Source organism: Lycium barbarum, chromosome 12 (assembly GCF_019175385.1).
Source record: "Lycium barbarum isolate Lr01 chromosome 12, ASM1917538v2, whole genome shotgun sequence".
NCBI lineage: Eukaryota > Viridiplantae > Streptophyta > Magnoliopsida > Solanales > Solanaceae > Lycium > Lycium barbarum.
Window position 1 is genome coordinate 50,067,623 of NC_083348.1, and position 23,740 is coordinate 50,091,362.

Genomic DNA, 23,740 nt, shown 5'->3' on the forward strand with positions numbered 1-23,740 from the left:
GTGACGGTTTTCATCTCTGTTTCTTATCCTTCTCGTCATTTTTGATCAACTTTTGGTAGTGTTTTTGATGAAGAGTGATGAGATGACTTTTCAAATAGGCTCAGGCGATTTATAGACTTATCGTCTTGGTTTAGTGAACCGTCGGCCAATGGATGAACGACGCGTATGGAGGTGGTGTTTATATATAGGTTTGATTATATATAACTGCAGGCTTTTCGAATTTTTATTCTTGACGTTTGGCAGTTCGGCAGTCGCTGGGCTTTTAAAGCGATTATAGATCATATACATGGTCTATCGTAGACTGGATTCTAAGTTTATTATGTACTATACCTAGTAGATATATAGAACATAGTAGTGGTTTAATACATACAATTATACAGTTGATTAATATTGAACTGACATTCAATTTACTGAAATATTTATTTGAAGAACCAAAAACTGCAAAGTACAAGAAAAATACAATGAAATACTTTGAAAAATACATCAAGTTCATCCCTCTCTATTTCGGCACGTTGTTCTCTTGTGGCTGCTTCCCTTGCAAAGTGAGCACTTGTTTCTCCTCCCTTTTACACGTCCTTTGGGCCTAAAATGTTTCGCGATGCCAGAGATACGCTTTATTCTCTTCCTTCTAAGTTTGGGCTCATAAGGAGGTGCATCAATGTACATCTTTGCATACTCCTCGGGCACAACCCATTCAGACTCTGGAGGGATTACATTGATAGATTCAGCAAATGCAAAGATGTAAGATTGAACATTATACATCTGTAAAGAATACTTGTAGATGCTTGAACCATATCCATTTCCATACTTCAATCTCAAGGCTACCATGGCGTGAGTGCATGGTAATTTCACCAAGTCATACTCTCTACAAGAACATGTTTTGTTCAGTAGATTTACTTTGGCAGTTTTGCCACTGTCGATAATGGTAAACTCGTCGGCATCCCCATTTATATTACTAACAAACAAGGAATCGCCCTCAGTCATCTTTTCCCTTCATTTTATTTTAGTCGAAGGCACAAATATATTATTTGAATCGCTGATATCTGCACGCCTCTACCTGGATATTTCAGCAAACCTCCTAGAAATGGAAGCGAATATAGTAGACACGGGGTACTCTCTTTCATCCCTCAACATTGAGTTAAGCGACTCAGCAATGTTTATGGTGAGAACATCGTACCTGTTGGCTGGAAAATGTGCCTGCTCCACTTTTCAAATCTATTCTCAAACTCAAGGCACTGAGCTGCTTCAGGGCTTTAATTCCTGAATTGCTGAAAATGTTTATCAAACTCCTCGTAACTATATGCCTTTGCTGCATTAAAGTATGCATGAAGAGAATCTCCACATCTGAAATTCTTTCAGAGGTTTTCAGAAAGATGCTTCATGCAAAGTCCATGGTGAGCATGCTCATATGTCTTGGAAATACTGTTGGCTATGCTCTTGTGTCTATCAGAGATGATGCACAAGTCTGGTTCATCGGTGATTATAAACTTGAGCTGCTAGAAGAAGTAGGTCCAAGAATCATCACACTTCTTCTCCACAACGCAAAATGCAATAGGATAGACATGGTTCTCAATATCCTGTGCGATGGCAGACAACAAGACACCCCCGTACTTCCCATATAAATATTTGCCATCAACGACAATAACCTTTCTCTTGTGGGTATATCCTCGAATGCAAGCTGCGTAAGACACGAAGTAATATAAAAACCTGTTGTCATCCGAAAGCCTGATGCAAATTCAAGAACCCGAATTTAGACTCTCAACCATGTAAGAATAAGCTGGTAAGCAACCATACCCGTGCTTCGGTGTCCCCCTAACCCTATTCTTAGCAATTATACCAGCCTTCTAACACTTCCAGTAGCTCGGTTTACAATAAAACTCCTTGAAAACCGTCCTCTGGATTTTCTTTGTCGATGACCCTTTGGTTTCAATAATGTCATTCATCAAGACTGATGCAATGACATGTGACGAGGCATGCTTATGAAGGCTCGTAACATGTTCAACACCACAAGTGTGCTCCCCAACATACTTGTAAATGCGAACCTTATTCGAGCTCTTGTACTTACTACACCGCAGCATCCAGCCACAATTAGGAGATGTGCATTCCACCTTATAGTATTTGATATTACTCTTGATCGGTACAAAACTGAACGGCCTATTTATTTCAGCTTTCTTCAACAATATTTTTAAATGTTCCTTACTATCGAATGTTTGCCCGATGTAAAACTCAGTTCCATCATTGAAGACATGGTTGGTTTGTGATCCACTAGGCTGCCCATCACACTTTTTGACATCAATATCATGATCATCCATATCCATTGAATGATCACCCATGCTCTCATTTTGCATTGAATTTGCATCGACTGGCTATTGTGGGGGTGGGGGTGGGGGTGGGGTCTCTGCTTCTAATGTTGTCGCTGCTTGAGACCTCTCAAAAACATTTATTCTCAAAACAGGTCTACAAGCATCAGCAACAACATCAAGCATATACAATATCACATGCCTATCATTCGTTATGAAAGAAGGGTGAGCTTTTCCCTTAGTGGCCAGACCATTAATCATATAACTAATACGCAAGTCGCTGGGGTCACAATCTAACTCCTCACTTTCCTTTACGCTCTCAACCAAATATTTATACGTACCATTGCGACGCACGGTGATCGGCCCTGTCACCTTGCTCATAGAATTCCAATTCCAACATTTTGGGGTCTCCACCCATTCACCCATGTAATCACCACCTACTATAACATATTCTCCAATTGATGCCAAACTAAAGATATAATAGACTATCGCTATGGTCTATAATTGGTCGATGCCTAGACTTACAACAGTACCAGATCCGGACAAAAAAAAAAACAGCAGGGATACAACTCTTTTAATGGAGAATTGACTCCACAAGAGGATTTAGAACCCAAAACGAACTCCACTACCAGTAGACGCGGATGAAATTTGCACCTGATAATTGAGCTTTGACAATAATGGTGAAAATAATTCGAGCTTCTTTTCAATGATTTCTAGGAGGTTTAAGTTACAATGACTAAAGTAGGGAAGAAATCCATCTTTTGGGACTGATTTTCAGATGAAAAGCCAAAAATTTGGCCGGAAACGGGATCGGAAAAGTGCAAAAAATGGGGAGCTTCGACTTTCGAGTTTTTGAGGGGAGCAAAAAAATTTCGGCTACTCCAATTAGGGTAAATAAATGTTGGTGGTTAAGGGGATATTTTGTATTTTTTAAAACTGTGGGTCTAGGGTTGGCAACTTGAGAGACTTCATTTGATAATGTCATAAATGGTGGCTTTTTAGCCAATTCTTTGAGACTTATGGACTTTTACCTAAATAAGTTTTGAGAGTGGCCTTTTAGAAAACTCCCCCCAGTGTCCAGGGTTAAGCTACCATTTTTATGAAACCCTAAGTCTCAATTCACTTAGTTCATGACCGTAATGGTTCAATTCTTAATTAAAAGGTGATAACCCAAGCCATTAGATGATAAACACATGATAGCAATCATAATCCATCAACTATAGAAGGTCTATTAGGTTCTAGGGTTACTAATTCTAATTCACCATTGTAGACCCATAAAAGGGATGATAATCATGAAGATGATAACGTAATGAAGGAAGGAATGGTTGAGACTTACCTCTCAAGGATATTCTTGCCTTAGCTTGGAAATTTGCCCTAGGTGCTTGTGGGGAACTATTTTGGAGTTTTATGAATAAAGAATTCGGAACAAAGTGTTTAAAAGCGGACATTCTATTCCCATCGACCGTTGCGGCAGTCAAATCGCCGCTGCGGCGGTCAAATCGCTGCTGCGGCGGTCAAATCGCCACTGCAGCGGTCAAATCGCCACTGCGGCTAAGTGCCCGCTATAGCGGACCACACCAAACCTGTCCTCCACTATGGCGAGCCTGGATCCGCTACAGCGGCCTCGCTACGACGGTCCAGCTTCCGCCATAGCGGACACCCCATTTCCCACTTGTCCGCAGCGGTATCACCGAAGCAGTAAGCTCACAATTTTATTAGTTTTTCAACTCTATCACCCAACATTTCATCTGAGGCCTCACAAACACAAACAAAACATGCACATAGACATAAAAACACCATAAGAACACACCCGCGGCCTCAGAATTCCCAACGGAGTTCTAATTCCGTATTTAACCCCCCCCCCCCCCCCATGGACTCAACATAATCAAGAAATCATCATAAACAAGTCAAGTTTTCAGTTCTTAGACTTATACAATCGAGTTTCTATTAACTCGTTCTACCCTTACGAAGGTTCCATTTGGTAGGGTGATCCTATATTTTTCATAACGACCGGGAGGGTCGCTACACTAGATATCAATTAAAAAACCGTTCGTCCCCGAACGGACAAGGATGAGGAATCTAGGAAAAGTTACTTGACTCGGCGAAAAGCTGAGGATACTTGCTACACATATCTGATTCTGTTTCCCAAGTAGTTTCCTCCAATGGACAATTCTTCCACTGAACCTTCACGGAGGCTATTTCCTTTGATCTCAACTTGCTAACATCCCTATTTAAGATAGCAACAAGCTCTTCCTTATATGTCAAGTTCTCATCGAACAAAACCGAATCCCAACGGATTATGTACGAACCATCGCTGTGATACCTCTTCAACATCGAAATGTGAAATACCGGATGAACGCCAGATAAGCTCGGAGCTAAAGCCAACTCGTAAGCTACCTCCCCCACGCGCTTAAGAATCTCAAATGGCCCAATGTATCTCGGGCTAAGCTTGCCCTTCTTCCCAAACCTCATCACACCCTTCATGGGTGAGACTTTAAACAACACTTTCTCTCCCTCCCCAAACTCAAGATCTTAGACCTTACGATCCGCATACTCCTTTTTCCTACTATGTGTGTCACGACGTAAACCGATGGGCCGTAACAAGTGCCCGACCATTACTGGCCAAATACTCTTATGCTTGCATTTACTTCTCACTGACTGTCCTGGGCAAATATAAAATCTGTAACTATGCTATACTATCTCCCAAACAATCAACATGAAAGACACCGTACCGGGAACTCACGGTCAACGCATACATATAAACATAAACACTGAGAATAACAGTGTGAGCCGATATGGCCGCCACACATATATACTGTACAACAAAATAAGCGCCGACGAGGCTGCATAACATCATGGCTACATATCACTGTCTACAGATATCTATAGAATACAGGCTGTAGAAATGATAGGACAAGGCCCTGCCGTACCCATCTATGTACGTAACCGAATAGCATACCAAAAGGGGTGTAGCTCCGGGTCAATGGAGCGTACTGACTGCTGCTGAGGGGAGGTCCTACTGCTACGAATTGTCTGACCGGCTACCTGGTCCTGCGGGCATGAACGCAGCGTCCATAAGAAGGGACATCAGTACGAATAATGTACCGAGTATGTAAGGAATGAATAGTAACATAGTAAGTGATGTAAAGTATGAATAATAACAGAATGGAAATACAGAGCATATCATAAGATAAAAGAGTAACCTGTACATATGAGTGCCTCTTAGGGCGGATGCCATGCATGCTTAGCTTTCTTTGAAAAAACATTTCTTGTTCATATATAAAGAAAATATGCTGAGGAACGTCGGCCCGATCCATTTAACCACATATGTCCCGCATCCAGGCATCTCGCGTCCAGGATGATAAGTTACACCAACTGATCAGGTGGCCATGCGTCTATAGCGCCACTCCCTTTTTCCCATATTCCCCATATACATATACATATATCATATAAGCAGCATGCATGAGAGCCCAAAGAAAACTATGCATACATCAGAGTGACGTAAGGTCGGTAACCTCCGATTATATTATGGAATAATCATGGTCGCTTTGTCTCACCTTGAAGGAATAATTATTAACTATCAATGAAGAATAACATCAAGAGAAAACATAAAATAGGGTCATAAATCTCATAAGACGTCAATTCATATACTTTGGAATCTTTAAAAATAGTCATCATCCATGAATAAAATTGAGAAATCAAGAAACAGCTCAACATTCTTATATCGTCATTGAAATCGTAACCTTGGGAACTTTAAACATAGAATCCTCATCATCATAGGAAAATATTCTCATTTATTTTTGGCATCATTTTCATCATGATAAAACGTGTCCATCATCATTGTCATAAGAGCTTACGAAATCATAAACCACTGTTTTGAAAAAATACAGACATTTTGGAAAACATTTACGGGTTATCGGTAAAGGAATCATGCCTTGGGATCAGAGACTTATAACTTTTGAAAACAAGAAGTTATGGAAGCATTTATGAAATCGTAACATAGGAATCATGCCTTTGAAAGAATGGGACGAGCCTTAACATACTTGTTCAACCTCTTATTAGCTACGCTTATTCGTCTGAGCTCGCCAGTCTACATTTAAGAGGATTTACACTAACGTTAGCCTCTTTATCGCACACTTATTCAAAGTTTCAAGTCAAACTATTCTATATTTTGCCGAAAATCGGGCAGCATCTCCCCTGTTTACATGCCTAGCCCGAATTCTCAATTCAACAACCAATAACAACCACAACAATACCAATATTAACCATAATATTTCCAACACCAAAATACTTCATAAACATTCCATATGGTGTTCGTCCTATATTTCCTCCAAAGAATCATTTTATAACAATTTTTACAGCTCCTTCTCTGTAAACAAACCAAGATTAACGTTAATAGCAAGATATTCATACCTTTATCTCGATAATAATGCTATATCATCACTCCTCCACCTTGAGCTTAAGCCACAACGCCTCAATATACAATTTTGTAGTTGTAACTATACGTCGTTTGGACCGGGATTTGGGAATTATACCTAGTTTCGGGCTAAAAGGTTGATGGTTGGAAGGTTTGGGAAAATTTTGGAATATTTGAGGAGGTTTTGGGTGTGTTTTGTTGAAAATGAGAGGGGTCTCCCCCTTTAAAAAGCGGTCCAAGTTCTGCCTGGACCGACTTAGAATTCCTTCTCGCGCCCCTTTTGGGCGCGTTCGTGCATCCTTAATTTTTCTACCTGCGCCTTCGTTTAGTAAAAAGGTCATAACTCTTGATCTCTATATCTTGTGAGGTCCCACGACCTATGGTTGGAAAGAGCTTTCAATTATCTACAACTTTCGATGTTGGTATTTTTTCAAATTCAAAACTTATAATATCGTTTTGGACCCTCCATGTCAGATCATCCAAAAATGTTTCCTTAAATCGTCCTTTTTGAGGGCTTATGTCCATATTTGGCTTAAGGGTCCTTCTTAGGACTTACTCAACTTTCCATGTACTACTTATATATATCTTCATATGTCCTTTATAAAAGTCCCGGCATGTGGGCCCCACTTGGCTTACAATGATGAGGGCTTTTATCAAGCAATGCACTACCTGATTTACCCCATTTGGTCTCCAAATGTCATATGCATAATATTATTGCACTTTTATAATATAACCTTCATCCGAACCCGGGCCTCAAAATTGTTTTGCGCGCTCGCGGCTCATAGTGGCGCGTTCGCGCTGTGTTGGCCCTTGGCCTTCTGCGCGTTCGCGCCACTCCCTGGTGCGTTCGCGCAGACCATTTTCCTAGTCTGCCAACCGGACATGTAACGTCCATATATCCTTACCCCGATGTTCTATTGAGGAGCGGTTTGTTGTGTTGGAAACTAGACTTCCCGAACTTCTTTTCGGTGTGTAACATCCTTCCCTCCTTAGAAACATTCGTCCTCGAATGTTGCAGTTGTAAATCCAAGACATCATCTTTGATTCTTTAGAACAGCTATTCTTCCTTTAGGGTTCAATTATCATTTGCTTAAACTATAACTTGGGTCAGTCTTTTCTCATTCTTCCTTAACTCTTTTATCGCCTTCAATCAACTTCTTTCACTTTATTGTTCTCATGTACATGATCAGAAATTAACTAGTATCTCGCTCTCGTTCTATCTCCATTATTGTAGTCTTCACTTGCCGTGCCATAACTATTCATCGTCCTGCAAGTATTCTCTTTTTTCTCGCTCCTTGTTTCCCTACTAGTGGGCAATTACCTTGCTCATATACGGCGCACTCTTTGCGTTTATCTCTTCGGTACCATCTTGGGCTATCCTTTTTATACGTGTTGATCTTAGACATGCACTGCATCGACTCCCTGTAGTTCATTAGTTCAGCTCCCTATTCTTTTACATCTTTATCACTATCCCTTTTAATCTTACATTCTAAATATTTATCCAATCATGACTTTGTCACTAGTGAGGATAATGGTTATGTTCCTTAAGCTATTTTCCCCAGTTCCTTTCCAAGACCAGCTATATCAATATCCAAAATACGTATGTACGTAATGTTTCTTCGCCATTTATTATCCTTCGCAGTCCAGTTACACTTATGGCGAACTTATAATCCGATTTCAACTAATTTCATAGCTTGCAACATCTTTGAGCTCCTGCTACAACATTTTCTTTAGTTCCTTCCCTCACATCTCTCAATATAATCCCAGAAGCATAGGACTACGACAATTCTTCTATTATGACTCTCTTGTAACGTAAGTATACTTGTCTTCGATTTCCTTGTATTGGCGATCGTTTCGTCAGTCGTTATTCCTTGTTGGCTTTCTTACAATTGTAGTTGGGCATAGCTTCACGTTGACGGTTCATATAATTCCATAGCATATGCTCTCATGTTCAGTATAATTAGTGGTCCATGAACTATTTTCTAATATCGGGTGAACTATTTTATTTCCATTCATAGGAGCAGTGTTCTTTCTTTTCTTCACAAATTTCCAAACTACCAATCATTGTTCCTTTTATTACAATTGTCATTGTCATCCCCAGTGTCCTTTGGGTTTGTCATCCTCTCTAACACCCTTTGTGAATTTAGCTTGGAGACCTTTCTTGCTCTTTTCATTACCCTTTAGGGCATGACGCTGCATACTTAGGCACGGCGCTATTTTTTCCCGATACGAGGGATTCAAATCATGGTCTAAAAGTATCGTAGTTCATCTTGGCATAAAGTGCTCTCTTGAGTTATCTTCCATACTTTCTCCCTATGTCTACCTCTTGGTACACTTATTGTAAATTCGTTTCTATTTCTTTCCGGTACCTTCCCGATATGCCAATACGCCTCGAACTTTGGCCCCGAGCTAATAAATCTCCTTTTTTGGAGCTTGAAACATCATAGCTCCTTTCAAGTCTAGTATGTTCTTCCCCCCCCCCCCCCACCCCTATTACGAAGGTCCTTATACGCCCATATCCTTCAAGTAACCGTCGTCTTCGATAATTATCTATCGTCCTTCACGATCTTCTTAGGGCCGGGGTTCCGTCATCGTATGGTCTGACTTGTCTATCTTCTTGCTAGTTACAGTCTTGTCTTCAATTAGAATACTTATAAGGGTTAGATCCAATTTCGATGCCTTCTTTTCCGTCTTTTCACACCTCTGTCTTTTTATGACTAACGATTTTTCGGACCCGCAAGTTAATGGGGACATCGAGATTCACCACGTCCTTTATGAAGTCTTCGATTATACCTTACTCCTTGTTTTTCTATTCCCAACTTTTCTTATAACATATCTAGAATTCTTCTTATCTTGAGTTGTTCTTCCATTTATGTCTATACCATACCATGTTATCAATATTTCATACTCTTCCATCCACTACTAGTCCTTTCGCCCACTTAGCTCACTTACTCATAATCCTTCTTAACTACGTGTTTGTGTTGTAGTTGTGCATCTAAGTTTTTTGAGTGTCCTGCTACTTTTGCTCTCAGCACAGAATTCTTACAGTTTACACTCTCTCTATCCTCATTCAACGAACCTTTATCTATCTTTCTAATGTTACGGCCGAGTGGTCTTCCATGCACGTTCCTTACATTTCATTCGATTTCCTCTGTGATCGAATCTCTCGGTCTTCACATGAATTCTTATTCCATTTCATTAATTTTCTAATCAATTGTGTCGACTCATCATCCTCGTTCTTTCCTCGATGAGTAATTGGTTTCCTACCGCCAACTCGTTAAAGTATCCTTCTTACTCCCATGGTTAAAGATTTCTAGTTACTTTACTCCTAAATGCTCTCCTCTTCCTTCGACCAACCCATTAGTATTGCTTTCCTACTTTCATCCTTAACCTTCTTTGGGTTTCTTCCTCCTCGAGCACCTTTCTTCTCTTGTTATTTGTAGTATCGGCTCTGGAGTCCGTGAAATATTACTTTAAACGCGTAAATCCGTTCTATTCTTAAGTCATCTTTTGGAAAGCTTCTCCACGTCCGAGGCAACCGTTTTAGGTTGACCACACACTTATCCCTTTATATACCTTTCAAGGGCTCAAAATCTCTTAACATCGTCGCAAGGCCTAACCATTCTTTCTCTTACTTCACATTCCTCGTCGTGGTCACTATCCTTTCAGCCCCATGATGAAATCCGGTGCGTTAATGCTGGCATAATCGCATCCACCTCACCGCATGAACATCATCACATAATCTAGAGCAAGTTGAAGTCTTAACAGATTCCAAAACATTCTCGTAACGCATCTCCCTCCGAATTAGAAAGGGTCATTTACTCTTCTGACTATACATTTACTATTTTAGCCTTTTAAATCCTCAACATTCACCTTTCACCTATGTGTATGACTAGCTTTCATCATAGATTTCCAGATTCCCGATGGTGGCGAAAACACCCTGGGTCGCCGTCACTTATAAATATTTGGTTATCGGCCCCTTGGATTTCCGCTCGCCGCTATTAAGTAATATCTTACAACAAATACACATACATAGAAAATCCCAATAAAGGCTAATATACCTGTAGCCGGTCAGTCTCTGGTCTGATCTAGCGGACTATAAGGTGAAGTGTACTCCTCGTCATCGTCTACCCACCATCTGCTCGTCTAGCCTTCCTCATCTCTCTCATCTGAGTCCGAGGGATATAGATAACCGGGTAACTCCTGGTTTACCAACGACCAGGATAGAGGGCTAGAGTAACCCGTAACACTCACCGGGGAGGCTGGTCTAACGTAGTGCCCTACCATAGGAGCAGCTGGTACAGCCTTGGGAATCTCCTCCTCCGGTGTCCCAGACGAATACTCGGACGGATCTATGTCATAACTGCCCTCAGGTGGGTCCTCCTCCCTAGAAATCAAAAACTCTAGAGGAATTATCGCTGGGTCCTCCGAAGGATTGGTCTCAATAGAATAACTGAGGCTCCTCTTGCTGGGTCCTGGAGCCTGGGGTCCTGGATCTGAGGGCCTTCTTAGCGCCCTCACTACCCGAAGTTGATCTCTTTATCTTTTCGTCAATCTACGCCTACCTGCAGGAAAAGGATCAAACGCAGTCTTTCCTAGACTCTGGCTCTATCGCACGATCTAAGACAGAAGGAAAGGTCAATGATTCCTAAATCCCACAGCCTCCTGTTTATAAGTGTGGCCGGCTTCATACCCATAAACAGGACTCTACCGGACACGACCTGTAGACAATCCCTAGGATGAACTGCACTGATACCACTTTTGTCACGACGCAAACCGATGGGCCGTAACAAGTGCCCGACCATTACTGGCCAAGCATTCCTATGCTTGCATTTACTTCTCACTGACTGTCCTGGGCCTATATACAATCTGTAACTATGCTATACTGTCTCCCGAACAGTCAACATGAAAGACACCGTACCGGGAACTCACGACCAATGCATACATATAAACATAAACAGTGAGAATAACAGTGTGAGCCGATTTGGCCGCCACACATATATATTGTACAACAAAATAAGTGCCGACGAGGCAGCATAACATCACGACTACATATCACAGTCTACAGACCTCTATAGAAAACAGGCTGTAGAAATGACAGGACAAGGCCCTGCCGTACCCATATATGTACGTAACCGAGTAGCATACCAAAAGGGGTGTAACTCTGGGTCAATGGAGCGTACTGATTGCTGCTGAGGGGAGGTCCTAGTGCTGCGAATCGTCTGACTGGCTACCTGGTCCTGCGGGCATGAACGCAGCGTCCATAAGAAGGGACATCAGTACGAATAATGTACTGAGTATGTAAGACATGAATAGTAATATAGTAAGGGATGTAAAGTATGAATAATAACAGAACGAAAATATAGAGCATATCGTAAGATAAAAGAGTAACCTGTACATATGAGTGCCTCTTAGGGCGGATGCCATGCATGCTTAGCTTTCTTTGAAAAAACATTTCTTGTTCATATATAAAGAAAATATGCCGAGGAACGTCGGCCCTATCCATTTAACCACATATGTCCCGCGTCCAGGCATCCCGTGTCTGAGATGATAAGTTACACCAACTGATCAGGTGGCCATGCGTCTATAGCACCACTCCCTTTTTCCCATATTCCCCATATACATATACATATATCATATAAGCAGCATGCATGAGAGCCCAAAGAAAACTATGCCTATATCGGAGTGACGTAAGGTCGGTAATCTCCGATTATATTATGGAATAATCATGGTCGTTTTGTCTTACCTTGAAGGAAAAATTATTAACTATCAATGAAGAATAACATCAAGAGAAAACATAAAATAGGGTCATAAATCTCATAAGGCGTCAATTCATATACTTTGGAATCTTTATAAATAGTCATCATCCATGAATAAAATTGAGAAATCAAGAAATAACTCAACATTCTTATATCGTCATTGAAATCGTAACCTTGGGACCTTTAAACTAATCATCATAATCATCATAGGAAAATATTCTCATTTTTTTTGCATCATTGTCATCATGATAAAACGTGTCCATCATCGTTGTCATAAGAGCTTACGAAATCATAAACCTCTGTTTTGGAAAAATATGGACATTCTGGAAAACATTTACGGGTTATCGGGAAAGGAATCGTGCCTTGGGATCATAGACTTCTAACTTTTGAAAACAAGAAGTTACAGAAGCATTTATGAAATCGTAACATAGGAATCATGCCTTTGAAAGAAAGGGACAAGCCTTAACATACCTGTTCAACCTCTTATTAGCTATGCTTATTCGTTCGAGCTCGCCAGTCTACATTTAAGAGGATTTACACTAACGTTAGCCACTTTATTGCACACTTATTCCAAGTTTCAAATCAAACTATTTTATATTTTGTCGAAAATCGGGCAGCATCTCCCCTGTTTATATGCCTTGCCCGAATTCTCAATTCAATAGCCAACAACAGCCACAACAATACAAATATTAACCAAAATATTTCCAACACCAAAATACTTCATAAGCATTCCATATGGTGTTAGTCCCATATTTCCTCCAAAGAATCATTTTATAACAATTTAACAACTCTTTCTCTGTAAACAAACAAAGATTAACGTTAATAGCAAGAGATTCATACCTTTATTTCGATAATATTATATATCTTCACTCCTCCACCTTGAGTTTAAGACACAATGCCTCAATACACAATTTTGTAGTTGTAACTATACGCCGTCTAGACCGGGATTTCGGAATTATACCTAGTTTCGGGCTAAAAGGTTGATGGTTGGAAGGTTTAGGAAATTTCTGGAATATTTGAGGAGGTTTTGGGTGTGTTTGGTCAAAAATGAGGGGGGTATCCCCCTTTAAATAGCAGTACAGGTTCTGCCTGGACCGACTTAGAATTCCTTCTACGTACTCGCGCCCCCTTTTGGCGTGTTCGTGCAGCCTTAATTTTTCTACCTGCGCCTTCGTTCAGTAAAAAGGTCATAACTCTTGATCCCGGTATCGTGTGAGAGTCCACGCCCTATGGTTGGAAAGCTCTTTCAATTATCTACAACTTTCGTGCTTGGTATATTTCCAAATTCAAAACTTATAACATCGTTTTGGACCTCCAAGTCAGATCACCCAAAAATGTTTCCTTAAATCGTCCTTTTGGAGGGCTTATGTCCATATTTGGCTTAAGGGTCCTTCTTAGGAATTACTCAACTTTCCATGTACTACTCATGTATATCTTCATATGTCCTTTATAAAAGTCCTGGCGTGTGGGCCCCACTTGGCTTACAATGACGAGGGATTTTATCAAGCCACGCACTACCTGATTTACACCATATGGTCTCCAAATGTCATATGCATATTATTATTGCACTCTTAAAATATAACCTTCATCCTAACCCGGGCCTCAAAATATTTCAGCGCGTTCGCGCCTCGTTGTAGCGCGTTCGCGTTGTGTTGGCCCTTCGCCTTCTGCGCGTTCGCGCTGTGTTGGCCCTTCGCCTTCTGCGCGTTCGCGCCACTCCCTGGCGCGTTTGCGCATACCATTTTCCTAGTCTGCCAGCCCAATTTGTAACGTCCATATCTCCTTACCCCAATGTCCTATTGAGGAGCGGTTTGTTGTGTTGGAAACTAGACTTCCCGAACTTCTTTCCAGGGTGTAACACTGTGCTGCCAGAAGCTTAGCTTGAATCACCTTCACCTTCTCTAAGGACTCTCTCAGAGGGTCCGTACTCCAGGGTCTCACCTCAAACACATCAAACCACCCTATAAGAGACCTACACATCCTCCCATACAACGCCTAAAATTGGGCCATGTCGATGTTCGAGTGGTTGCTATTATTATATGCAAACTTGACCAATAGTAAAGATTGATCCCAATGACCACTAAAGTCTATCACACAAGCCCGAAACATATCTTCAAGGACCTAAATAGTCCGCTCGGACTGGCCATCAGTCTGAGGGTGGAGCGCTGTACTAAGGTCCAACCTAGTACCCAATTCCTCCTGCAAATGCTCCCGAAATTGATATGTCAATGTCGTGCCCCTATCAGACACGATGGAGATAGGAACCCCATATAGCCTAACCACATCACGAATGTAGATTTGGGCTAATTTCTCTGCATCATAAGTTATCCGCACTAGAATGAAGTGGTCAGACTTAGTCAACCTGTCAACAATAACCCAGATTGAATCAAACTTCCCCAACATTTTCGGAAGACCAACCACGAAATCCATTGCTATTCTTTCCCACTTCCACTCAGGAATGGGCATCCTCTTAAGGGTACCCCCAGGTTTCTGATATTCATACATCACCTGCTGGCAGTTCAAACACTGAGGAACAAACTCCACTATATCACGCTAACTATATCACGCTTCATCCTAGTCCACCAGTAGTGTTGTCTCAAATCGCGGTACAACTTAGTAGCGCCAAGATGAATGGAATACCTCGAACTGTAAGCCTCTGTTAGAATAGTCTTAATAAAATCACACACACCTGGCACGGAAACTCACCTTTTAATCCACAGCACCCTCTCTTCGTCAAGCACGACCTCCTTGACTTAGCATCCTCAAACTGCTTAGCCTTAATCTACTCTAGTAATGATGACCGAGCCTCAACACAAGCCAACACCCTGCCCGTGTTAGAAATATCCAGCCCCATAAAAGTATTAACCAGAGTATGAACCTCTCTAACTAACGGACCCTCCGAAGAGATCAAACGTGCCAGACTTTCCATACTAGCCGACTTCCTACAAGGGATATGAATAGGGGAGATGCTGTCCAAATTTTGGTAGATTCTAAAGGGGTTTAATTTAAAGACTTAAGATAAGAATATGACAATAAGCCTAACAATAGTACCAATTCTCTTGAATGTAGATTTACGAGCTTGGGAAGACAAGCGTTAAGTGGTTAAGTTAAGACAAACGAAAAGGTATGTTAAGGCTAGTCCCTTTCTTTGTAAAGGCATGATTCTTTTCTTATGAATCCACACATGCTTTTCATAGCATCCTTATTTCGAAAAAGTTAGAAGTTCATGATTCTTAGAGTTTATTATGATGATAATGATGATGATGATGATTCCAGTTTTTAGATATTCCAAAGATTATGGATTTGATGCTATTATGAGATTATTGAGCTTATTTCATTATTTTCTTGATTTTATTCATTGTTGTTGATCTCACCTTATGATAATTGTTCCTTCACGGTGAGATATAGCGATGATGATTGCTCTAGATTATGTGATGATGGTCATGCGGTGAGGTGCATGCGATTATGCCAGCATTAACGCACCGGATTTCATCAGGGGCTGAAAGGATAGTGACCACGACGAAACCGGGATATGAATAGGGGAGATGCTGTCCGAATTTTGGTAGATTCTAAAGGGGTTTAATTTAAATACTTAAGATAAGCATATGACAATAAGCCTAACAATAGTACCAATTCTCTTGAATGTAGATTTACGAGCTTGGGAAGACAAGCGTTAAGTGGTTAAGTTAAGACAAACGAAAAGGTATGTTAAGGCTAGTCCCTTTCTTTCTAAAGGCATGATTCTTTTCTTATGAATCCACACATGCTTTTCATAGCATCCTTATTTGCAAAAAGTTAGAAGGTCATGATTCTTATAGTTTATTATGATGATAATGATGATGACGATGATTCCATTTTTAGAGATTCCAAAGCTTATGGATTTGATGCTATTATGAGATTATTGAGCTTATTTCATGATTTTCATGATTTTATTCATTGTTGTTGATCTCACCTTATGATAATTGTTCCTTCACGGTGATATATAGCGATGATGATTGCTCCATAATATAAATCAGAGGTTACCGACCTTACGTCACTCCGATAAAGTTGTAGCTTTTAATTGGGATCTCATGCATGCTTGATATATACATATGTATTTATTTTAACAACACCGTGCCTACATGGCCGGGCAGACACCACTACGGTGGGCGGCTTATGGATAATGATAATAACACAGTGCCTATATGCCGGGCAGCACCACTAATAGTGAGCTAGTACAAGATCCCTAATGAGATATTTAATGCTAGAAAGGAGGGTTATGGTGTATCTCAGGAATTGTTTGAGGTTTAGCTAATCGGGAAGAAGTCCTAATGGCTCAGAAATATACATATAAGTCTTATGTGATCATGTAGGAATTAACGGATAAGTGATGACCATGAGAAGCGCTTAGAAGCTAATAGGTAAAGAATGAGTACTAGAAGTATATAAAGGGTGCCTATAGGGGATATTTGGATCGGGCTGCACGTTCCGTAGCACATGCATTCATATTTACCACTGGTCTACAGCCAGTTGGGAAGTTATTACCACCATGCTACGGACGGATGGGCATATATTTATTTACCACCATGCTACAACTGGTTGGGCAGTTACCACCGTGCCACGGCTGGTTGGGCAGATATGTATTTACCACTATGCTACGACTGGTTAGGCAGTTACCACGGTGCTACGGCCGGTCGGGCAGTTACCACTGATCAGTTGGGCAGTTAGCACCAGGATGATAAGTAAGTTAAAGACATAGTATTGTACATAGATGTAGTTAAATATATAAGAGTATAGAGAGATACGCATACTAGATTCTCATTGGTAAGTTAGAAGTGCCAGGTTGATTCTTATCCTTCTTCTTGCAGTATATGTTTATTATGTTATATTTCTGCCTTACATACTCGGTACACTATCCGTACTGACGTCCTATTGCTTGTGGACGCTGCGTTCATGCCCGCAGGTATATACAGACAAGACAAGGTCCTTCCACTGTAGGCTTCCTCCAGGTACTAGTCTTGACTGGTGGGCTCCACTTCTTCCTGGAGCATTGCCGAGTCTGGGTTCACATATGTACTTTTGAGTGTTACGGGTATATCGGTTGCCCTGTCCCGACTTGTATATTTCAGTCATGTTCATAGAGACTTTGCAGACAGTTTCTTTTATATAGCTTAGATATGTCTTGTCAGTGGTTATGTCGGCATCGTGGGCCCATTGTGCATTTACATATGCATGATATTATATTCATAGTTAGCCTCCTTGGCCTTATTTTACCTTTCGAGACATAGAAGATGCAAGTTACAGCTTGGTTCGCTCGGCCCCAGTAAGGTGTCGGGTGCCAATCACGCCTTATCAGGGTTGGGGCGTGACAAAGTGGTATCAGAGCAGGTCTGTCCTAGGGTTTTCTGCAAGTCGTGTCTAGCAGAGTCTTGTTTATGGTGTGCAGTCACCACACTTTTAAACAGGAAGCTACAAGGCATTTAGGAAGGTTTCCTTTCTTTCCCGTCTTAGATCGTGCGATAGAACCATGTTTTGAGGATTCTCTTTTTCCTGACCATATATTGTGATTTCGGTAATGCCTATGAAGAGAAAGGCAGTAGCGGCCCAAAAGGGCAAGGCAGTGGCCGGAAGAAGGACTAAGCGGGAACCGCCGGTAGATAAAAATGAAGGCGAGTCCCAGAAAAAAGTCCTATCTTGGACGTTTTACAGCCCAACCGCTCCAGAGAAGTATACAGAAACTCCAACACTCGGGTCAGGAGATACGAGAAGCCATTCGGTTGTCGACTCAGTTAGTAGCTGCTCAGGCCCAGAGTCAGGGTACAGGTCATGGTGATAGAGCCGTTAGTGCCAGAGTCTGAGACTTTCTCAATTTGGACCCGCCAGAGTTCTTTGGGTCAAAACCAGATGAGGACCCACAGAATTTTATAGATGGGATGCTGAGAACGTTCCGAGTGATGCATTCTTTAGACATCGAGTCTCTAGAGTTAGCTTCCTACAGATTATGGGATGTGGCTGTATATTGGTATAATGCTTGGATGTCTTCTAGAGGGGCTAATGCACCCCCACCCGTGTGGCAGGAGTTCGTAGATGCTTTTTTTCGACATTATTTGCCACTAGAGGTTCGTCGGGCGAGAGTAGACAGATATTTTACTCGTAGGCAAGGAAACATAAGTGTGCGGAGTATAGTCTCCAGTTTAATCTTTGGCCAGGTATGCTCCCACTATTGTAGCAGAAATGAACAATCGAGTGCACCGGTTTATGGTGGGACTCGAGCCGCATCTGATTAATGAGTGTTCCACAGCTGCTTTACTTGACAGTATGGACATCGCCCGTATCCAGGCATATACTCAGAATCTAGAAGATTAGAAGAGACAACAGTTTGAGTACTTCAATGAGGGTCAGCCTATGAGGGCTAGATCCTCTAATCAGTTAGAGGACGTCGGGGGAAGTTTTAGACCCCCACTTTCAGCTACCAGTATTTCTTCACCATCGCGGAGGCCAGCTTATTCTGAGTCAGGTCGGGATTCGAGGGCTTCAAGTTTTTAGTACCGGAGAGATTCAACGCGGATGAGGATGCCCCATCCACGATGCAGTCGGTGTGGTAGAGCCCATTCTGGATGATGTCGTGAGGGCTCAGATGTATGTTATACATGTGGGATTTTAGGTCACTATATGAGGGATTGCCTAATGGGTTATAGAGGTGATATAGCTCGGCCCACTGGATCAGTAGTAGCTTCATCTCCTTCGGTACGCTTCCCAAAATTAGACCCCCAGACATTGGCTAGTAGAGGCAGAGGTAGAGGTGGAGCGTCTAGCTCTGGCAGTGGTCAGAACAGCATAAACACTTTGGAGAGGCACCAGGATCAGGAGCAGCTACCATGTGCTGATACAGGTATATTTACTAGTTATGTTGGCTAAAAAGTTACTATTATTTATGGTGGCCCGATGTGGCGTGGTATATTTTGGATTACTGTGTCAACAGGTCGGTAGTTATATAGTTACAGAGGAAACCCTGGTAAAATTTTCCATATGGTCCTTGAGAGTTTAACATTTGAGGACGAATATTTTTAAAGGGGGGAGAATGTTACACCTCGAAAATTTTTGCGTCGTGTGCATTGTGAGCAAACTAACCTAAGATCGGAAAGGTTCATGGAAACCTTATAAGGTTAAGAAATACTCTTAACAAGTATTAAGTAAGTGTCTAAAGGTTACGGGATCAAGCAAATTGAAGAAAATGAGTTTGTCAAAAAATTTGGAAAAAGTTGGTAGAATTTTGGATAGAAATTTTGGGTCAACTTTAGAGGGGTATATCTCCTAGTATATCAGGAGTTTTGAAGTGAAACAAAAGCCTAAATTGAAGTTCAGGAAGTCTAGTTTCCAATGCAATAAACCTTTCGTCAAAACGACATCGGAGTAGGGAGTTATAGGCATTTCAAGATAAGCCTCTAAGCTGCCAAATGGCTTCCCTGCGGGCCCCACTTGGAAAGTCATTGGAACTGACTTTCAAAGGGTATAAATACCCTATTATTCATTTTTTTCATCATTTACACTTATTTTGAGCCCTAGAAACATCCATACACTTCTCTTAAACACTTAAGCCCCTTTGATCGAGAATTCATCAAGACTACACCGACTAGTTCATGAAAAGTGATTGTTCTTGCTTCTACTTAATGTTGTGGTGAGTTTGTCTTGAAAAAGTTGGTGTGGCTAAAGTTATTCAAGTATAAGGTATGTTCTTCATCCTACCTCTTATGTTGAGTTGATTTGAAGGTTTACTAAGTCTTAAAAGTGAAAATAGTTATGGAGGAAAGGTCATAAAGTGTTGTGTTATAGAGTTTATGGATTGTTTTGAACATGTTGTAGCCGTGTTGTTGGGATAATTTCCTTGTATATGGATGGTATATAATTTTGTTGGTGTGTTGATGAGATTATGCTACCTGAGTGGGAAGAAAGGAAGTGCATATTGTTATTGTATATTGATAAACATCGTGTGGGATGTTTCATGGAATATTTTGGTATTGATGATGATGTTGTTGGTGTTAGTGTTGTTGTTGTTGTTGTGTTGGTTGTTGGTATTGTAATTTCGGGCTAGGGATATAAACAGGAGAGATACTTCCCGAATTTTGGTAGATTCTAAAGTGGTTTAATTTGAAGACATAAGATAAGCATATGACGATAAGCCTAACAATAGTATGAATTCTCTTGAATGTAGATTTACAAGCATGGGAGGACAAGCATTAAGTGGTTAAGTTAGGGAGACCAAAAAGGTATGTTAAGGCTAGTCCCTTTCTTTCTAAAGGCATGGTTCTTTTCTTATGAATCCACACATGCTTTCCATAACATCCTTATTTCCAAAAAGTTAGAAGTTCATGATTCTAAGAGTTTCTTATCATGATAATGATAATGATGATGATTCCATTTTTGGAGATTCCAAAGCTTATGGGTTTGATGCTATTATGAGATTATTTAGCTTATTTCATGATTTCCTTGATTTTATTCATTGTTGTTGATCTCACATTATGATAATTGTTCCTTCAAGGTCAGACATAGCGATGATGATTGCTCCATAATATAAATCGGACGTTACCGACCTTACATCACTCCGTGAAGTTGTAGCTTTTAATTAGGCTCTCATGCGTACTTGATATATACATATGTATGTATTTTAATAATACCGTACCAACATGGCCGGGCAGACACCACTACGGTGGGAGGCTTATGGATAATGATAATAACACCGTGCCTATATGTCGGGCAACACCACTAATAGTGAGCTAGTAGAAGATCCCTAATGAGGTATTTAATGCTAGAAGAGAGGGTCATGATGCATTTCAGGAATTGTTTGAGGTTTGGTTAATCGGGAAGAAGTCCTAATGGCTCAGAAATATGTTTATAGGTCTTATGTGATCATGTAGGCATTAACGGATAAGTGATGACCATGAGAAGCGCTTAGAAGTTAATAGGCAAAGAATAAGTACTAGAAGTATATAAAGGCTACCTATAAGGGATATTTGGATCGGGCTGCACGTTTCGTAGCATATGCATTCATATTTACCACTGGTCTACAGCCAGTTGGGCAGTTATTACCACTGTGCTACAGCCGGGTGGGCAGATATGTATTTACCACCATGCTACGGCTGGTTGGGTAGTTACCACCGTGCTACGGCCGGTTAGGCAGATATGTACTTACCACCACACTACGGCTGGTTGGGCAGTTACCACCGTGCTACGGCCGGTCGGGCAGTTACCACTGATCAGTTGGGCAGTTAGCACCAGGATGATAAGTAAGTTAGAGACATAGTATTGTACATAGATGTAATTAAATATATAATAGTATAGAGCGATACGCATACTAGATTCTCATTGGTAAGTCAGAAGTGCCAGGTTTATTCTTATCCTTCTAATTGCAGTATATGTTTATTATGTTACATTTTCGCCATACATACTCGGTATAGTATTCGTACTAACGTCCTATTGCTTGTGGACGCTGCGTTCATGGCCGCAGTTATAGACAAACGAGACGAGGACCTTCCACAGTAGGCTGCCTCCAGGTACTAGTCTTGATTGGTGGGCTCCACTTCTTCCTAGAGCATTGCTGAGTCTGGGTTCGCATATGTATTTTTGTGTGTTAGGGGTATATCGGGGGCCCTGTCACGACTTGTATACTTCAGTCATGTTCATAGAGGCTTTGCAGACAGTTTTTTGTATACATCTTAGTTATGTCTTGTCAGTGGTTATGTCGGCATCGTGGGCCCATTGTACATATACATATGCATGATATTATATTCATAGTTAACCTTCGTGGCCTTATTTTGCCATTCGAGAAATCGAAGATGGAAGTTACAGCTTGGTTTGCTCGGCCCCAGTAAGATGCCGGGTGCCAATAACGCCTTACCAGGGTTGGGGCGTGACAACAATAAACAACAAAATCCTTGCCCTCCACGGGCAATGCTAGTATAGGCGCTGTTGTCAATAATGTCTTGAGATTTTGAAAGCTCTTCTCACACTTATCGGACTACTGAAATGTTACCTCTTTCTGAGTCAGACGTGTTGAATGAGAAGCAATAGAGACGAACCCTTTCACAAAGACGATAATAACTAGCCAGACCGATGAAACTATGGATTTCAGTCACTGATGTGGGCCTAGCCCATTCCCTGACTACTTGAATTTTCTACGGATCTACCATAATACCCTCCTTCGAAATTATATGCCCGAAGAAGGAAACAAAAGACAACTAAAATTCACACTAGGAGAACTTAGCATACAACTTCTTCTCTCGCAATAACCTAAGACCAATCCTCAAATGTTTCTCGTACTCCTCCTTACTTCTAGAATACACCCGGATATCATCAGTGAACACTATTATAAACGAGTCCAAAAAGGGATTAAAAACATCGTTCATCAAGTCCATGAATGCAGCTGGGGCATTCGTAAGCCCAAAAGGCATAACCAAGAATTCATAGTGCCCATACCTGGTCTTGAAGGCTGTCTTAGGAACATCCTCTGCCCGAATCTTCACCTGGTGATACCCTGACCTTAAGTCAATTTAAGAGAACATAGAAGCTCCTGTAACTGATCAAACAAGTCATCAATACGGAGGATGGGACACTTGTTTCGAATAGTCACCTTATTCAGCTGACAGTAATTAATACACACACGCATAGACCCATCCTTCTTTCTTACAAAAAATAGAGGAGCACCCCCAAGGAGAGGCACTCAGGAGAATAAACCCCTTCCTAAAAAGATCTTGCAGTTGTTCTTTCAATTCCCTTAATTCTGCTGGTGTCATCCTATATGGTGGAATAGAGATAGGACGAGTCCCTGGATCTAAATCAATCCGAAGATCAATGTCACTGTCAGGTGGCATACCTGGAAAGTCCGCGGGGAACACATCCGTAAACTTGCGTACCACTGGAACCGAATCAATAGATGGAGTATCTGCGCGGGTATCACGGATATGTGCAAAATAAGCTAGACAACCCTTCTCCACTAACTTCTTAGCAAGAACGAACGATATGACTTTCTTAGGGAGGGACTAAGGTTACCTTTTCACTCAAGTCTAGGTGCCCCGGACATAGCTAAGGTAACGGTTTTGGAGTGACAATCTAGAATTGCATAGTGCGGGGACAACCAACTCATGCCTAATATGACATCAAAGTCTACCATGTCTAGGATCATTAAATCTACCCATGTACTATATCCCATAAATATAATCGTGCAAGATAGGTAGACTCTATCTACCACCACCGAATCCCCAACCGGAATAGATACATAAATAGGGGCA

General features: G+C 41.2%; 1 protein-coding gene across 1 annotated transcript; it reads right to left on the bottom strand.

The window, feature by feature from the left end:
* Positions 1–489: 489 nt before the first annotated feature.
* LOC132624255 (uncharacterized) lies at positions 490–984 on the bottom strand. Its single transcript, XM_060339060.1, has one exon. It carries the CDS (start codon positions 982–984, stop codon positions 490–492), a length of 495 nt encoding a protein of 164 aa, XP_060195043.1.
* Positions 985–23,740: the final 22,756 nt, after the last annotated feature.